This window comes from Populus alba, chromosome 3, assembly GCF_005239225.2.
Source record: "Populus alba chromosome 3, ASM523922v2, whole genome shotgun sequence".
In the NCBI taxonomy this organism is placed as follows: domain Eukaryota; kingdom Viridiplantae; phylum Streptophyta; class Magnoliopsida; order Malpighiales; family Salicaceae; genus Populus; species Populus alba.
Window position 1 is genome coordinate 21,313,150 of NC_133286.1, and position 3,783 is coordinate 21,316,932.

Here is a 3,783-nt window from a genome sequence, read left to right on the forward strand (position 1 = left end):
TTTTATTATATATATTTTAATGGAAAAAACTAGTTGAAAAAACTAATTGTATTGGAGTGAGAGAAATAAGTGTTTTATTTTTTTTTAATGAGTTTGATATTATTTTTTTTTTCATATGACTATATTTAATTGGTTTATTTTTTGATGGTCCCACTTTTTTAGTGTTGTTTTTTTTGATAGATATGTAGAAATAGTATTTATAAGAAAGAAAAGATATTTTGACATTTTATTTAATATTTTTTTGAAGTGTATAAAATAAACATGAAAGAGTCAAAATAATATTTTTTAATTTTTAACTTTTTATTTAACGCACCCTTTGTAGATGGTCTTATGATTTGGACTCAATTTAAGTGGGTTAACTATTGGTGGGATATTCCATCTTTCTCTTTTTTTTTTGAAATTATACTCTGTTTGTCTTTGATTTATTTTGCTAGAAATTACATCTAAAAAAAAAAGAGGGTTTGATTGGAAAAAACTTAACCATATTTGGTTATTTGGGAACCAGGTATTATAATTTCATAACCTAAATTATAAATCCAACAAGTTAACTTAGCTGAACCAATTTAATATAAAACTTTGTTATTATTAAATTAAAAAATAATATTTTAAAATCTTTTCTAAATTAAAGTATATTTTAACGGGATGTTAATTAATTTTATGAATATTGTTCCGGATGTGTTTGTGTATACGTGAATTGCGCGGGCCAGGAAAATGGAGTTAGGGAGCGCATCAACTCGGTCTGTCCTTGCTTTATTTGCCAAGAAACCCCATCGGTTGAAAAAGTGAGAGGAAAATGGAGTAACATGGTTTGTCCTTGCTTTATTTGATTGGAATAACTTTTATTAAATGCCAATCTTTCTTTTCACGTGATGTTCTAATAATGCAGAAGAAGACTTCACTTTATTTCTTCTCTCTCCTTCTTTTTTTATCACTTTTCCTTCATTAATAAAGTACGGGTTTGCGGTTGGGTCAACTTGCTGGACCAGTTAAGTCATACCGAGTTTTTTTTTCAACCCAGCCTGATTCTAGCATCAAATTAGCCGTGTTTTAGATCAACGAGCTAGGCTGAGCTGAATTTCAAAACTATGATTACGAGTGCTAGGAAATTGGAGTTAGGTCCACATTTTATTAATTTTACTTGCTTTATTTGCCAAGAGATCCCATGGTCGAAAAATTGGGTTTGATTGAAATACTTTTATTATATGCCAATCTTTCTTTTCACTTTATATTTTAACGAATATTTTTTTTAATATTTTATTTTAATATAATATTTTTTTAATGAGTTATCCAACTTCCATTAGCAAAATTGTAAATTTAAACAGTTAACTTGACTATTCTAATAGCTTAGGTTTTAGCTTCACATTGGATTTTCGTTGCTGATTTTTCAGTTATCAGCTTCTTTTTTATTTAATTTTTTGTTGTTAATAATTCATATCATTTTTTTTAGTAGCCAGTAACCCTTTAATTGCTAAGCCGGTCATCCAATTTAAGAACTTAGCCAATAGCCATTCCACTTCTTCTTCCTCTTTCCTTCGTTGATCCAAACGAACATAATTTATTATATCTGAAATCTCCTCATGAGAAAATTTTATTTATTTACGAAACAAGCACGAAACCCAAATATCCCTCTCTCAGATCACTGGTTTACGAATGGTCCGTAAAGATTTAAATCCCAATTTTTCCTTTGAAATCCCATATCCGATGAAGGAATTTGCTTTGCTTTTTAATAATTTTACCAAATGATCTCTCTGTATGCATGCAAGTTAACTAGAGAGCGGAAATGGCGGATTATATGAAAATGACTAATTATTTGTCCTGAACAACAGTAAACTCCAAAAAAGATATGACTTACATGTACTCCAAAATCATTTTTTAACTTCTGCTTTATATGGAATAAAAACAAGTTAATCAAAGTTAAATAATATATAAAAGATAAAAAAAAAGTTTTTGAATTTCGAATTTTTGGGGAAGGGAAGAGACTAGAGAAAGAGATGGAGAACTTTTTTTTTTTTTTTTTAATTTTTGAAGATGCGGGAAAAGAGAAAGGGAGAAAGGATGTGGATTTTATATAATTAAGGGTTTGATTTATTTTTGGAATCAGTTGCAGATTTGATGTTGCCAAGCACGTCAATAACGAAAAATCCGTTGCAAATTACTTACATAATTTAATTTTTTTAATCCCTTTTAGCAATGGATTTTCTATTACTAAATTCTTTGTTGATATTAAAAAAATCATATATACACATTCTGTTGTTAAATTAGCAAAAGAAATATTCCGTTGCTAAAATTCGATGATAATAGCCCCCCGTCCAAAAGGACAATTGTTTTTTAAGGGTGGTGCTGGCAATTCAAAATCTGAAACAGAATGATGATTATTATTTATGGATATGAATGAAAGACAACAATTATGGAAGAAAATATCTGTATTTCAACATACAACAAATAGAAACATACAACATTTTGGACAATATCTGTATTTCATTCATCCAAATTTCAACTGAAATTGCCTTAGATTATTGAAAAGAAAATAAACTATTTAGTAGCAATACCTCAATATGTTGGACGATTTAATTTACTTGAAACTTCTTCGACAATCTTTTGAATTAATTTTGATTCATGCCTGCGCATAGAAAAAGAAAATCATCACTCGTCGATGAAAGATAATCTTTTGAATTTAATGCAAATTTAAAATACAAAACGTAATAAGAGTAAAAGTTATAAGCATTTGCTATCGATATAGGGAAAGAAAAGAAGTACCCATTTGCGATACTGTGAGGATCCAGCCCAGATAAATTTGCAGCCTCCACGAGAGCTTTTCTCCACTTTTGGACCTTCTCCATTTCTTCCTTAAAACGTTCTTCATGCTTATCAAAGGCTTCAGCAAAACTCCCCGTCTGTTTTCTAATATCAGAAGGAGCGATATCATAGAAAACAGGAATAACAATCTGACCAGTTATATGTCTGCAATCAAGAATCTTTTCAAGTTCATCAAGACACCAAGTGGAGGAAGCATAGCCCTTGGAGAAAACCACTATAGAAATCTTGGATTCTTGTATTGCTTTGGGGAGTTGTAAGGAGATTTCTTCACCTATACGAAGTTCGTCGTCATCTCGAAATGTACGGATTCCTGCTTTCTGTAAAGCAGTGAAAAGATGATCCGTAAAATTTTTGCGAGTATCTTCACCTCTAAAACTTAGAAATACATCGTAATCCCAACCAGGTCTAGACGAGGAAGAAGAAGACGCCATGAACATCTAGAGTGTGTTTGGTATTGCGGTAGCTGTTGTGATTGTGGTTTAAAAAAAGTTATTTTATTAAAAGTACTTTTAGTTGAGTTTGGTTTGAAAAAATAGGTGTTTGGTTAAAACTGTGGTTGAAATTGAAGTTAAAGAAAAAGTAGTTTAATGTATTTGGTTAAAACTTCAAAATGCTTTTAAAATTGAGGTTATAAAATAATTTTAAAAATATATATTAGTACTTATGATTTTTAATTTAAATATTATAGATTTAACTATTGTTATTTTATTATGAAATAAATCATACTTTATATAAAATATTTTTTATTATTCCATGAAACCATTTACGTACGAAGTACATCAAACAAAAACTACAGTTTTTATAATATTTTTAGCATGTAATAAAATTAGATAAAATATTATCAGGTATAAATTTCACTATAAACTAATTTATTTTTTTTAAAAATGTTAAAAAAATAACACACTTAAAAAAAAAAAAAGCACGCAGGCAAGTGAACAGTGCAATAGAATTGTACTGTTCACTGGT

The 3,783-nt window shown here is 29.0% G+C and overlaps 1 protein-coding gene across 1 annotated transcript; it reads right to left on the bottom strand.

Moving 5' to 3' along the window:
* Positions 1–1,977: 1,977 nt before the first annotated feature.
* Positions 1,978–3,251, bottom strand: LOC118054600 (toll/interleukin-1 receptor-like protein). Its single transcript, XM_035066234.2, has 2 exons — positions 2,758–3,251; positions 1,978–2,620 (listed from the first exon to the last, which is right to left on the bottom strand). Exons 1-2 carry the CDS (start codon positions 3,246–3,248, stop codon positions 2,551–2,553), a joined length of 561 nt encoding a protein of 186 aa, XP_034922125.1. The 5' UTR covers positions 3,249–3,251; the 3' UTR covers positions 1,978–2,550.
* Between the last annotated feature and the right edge of the window lie 532 nt (positions 3,252–3,783).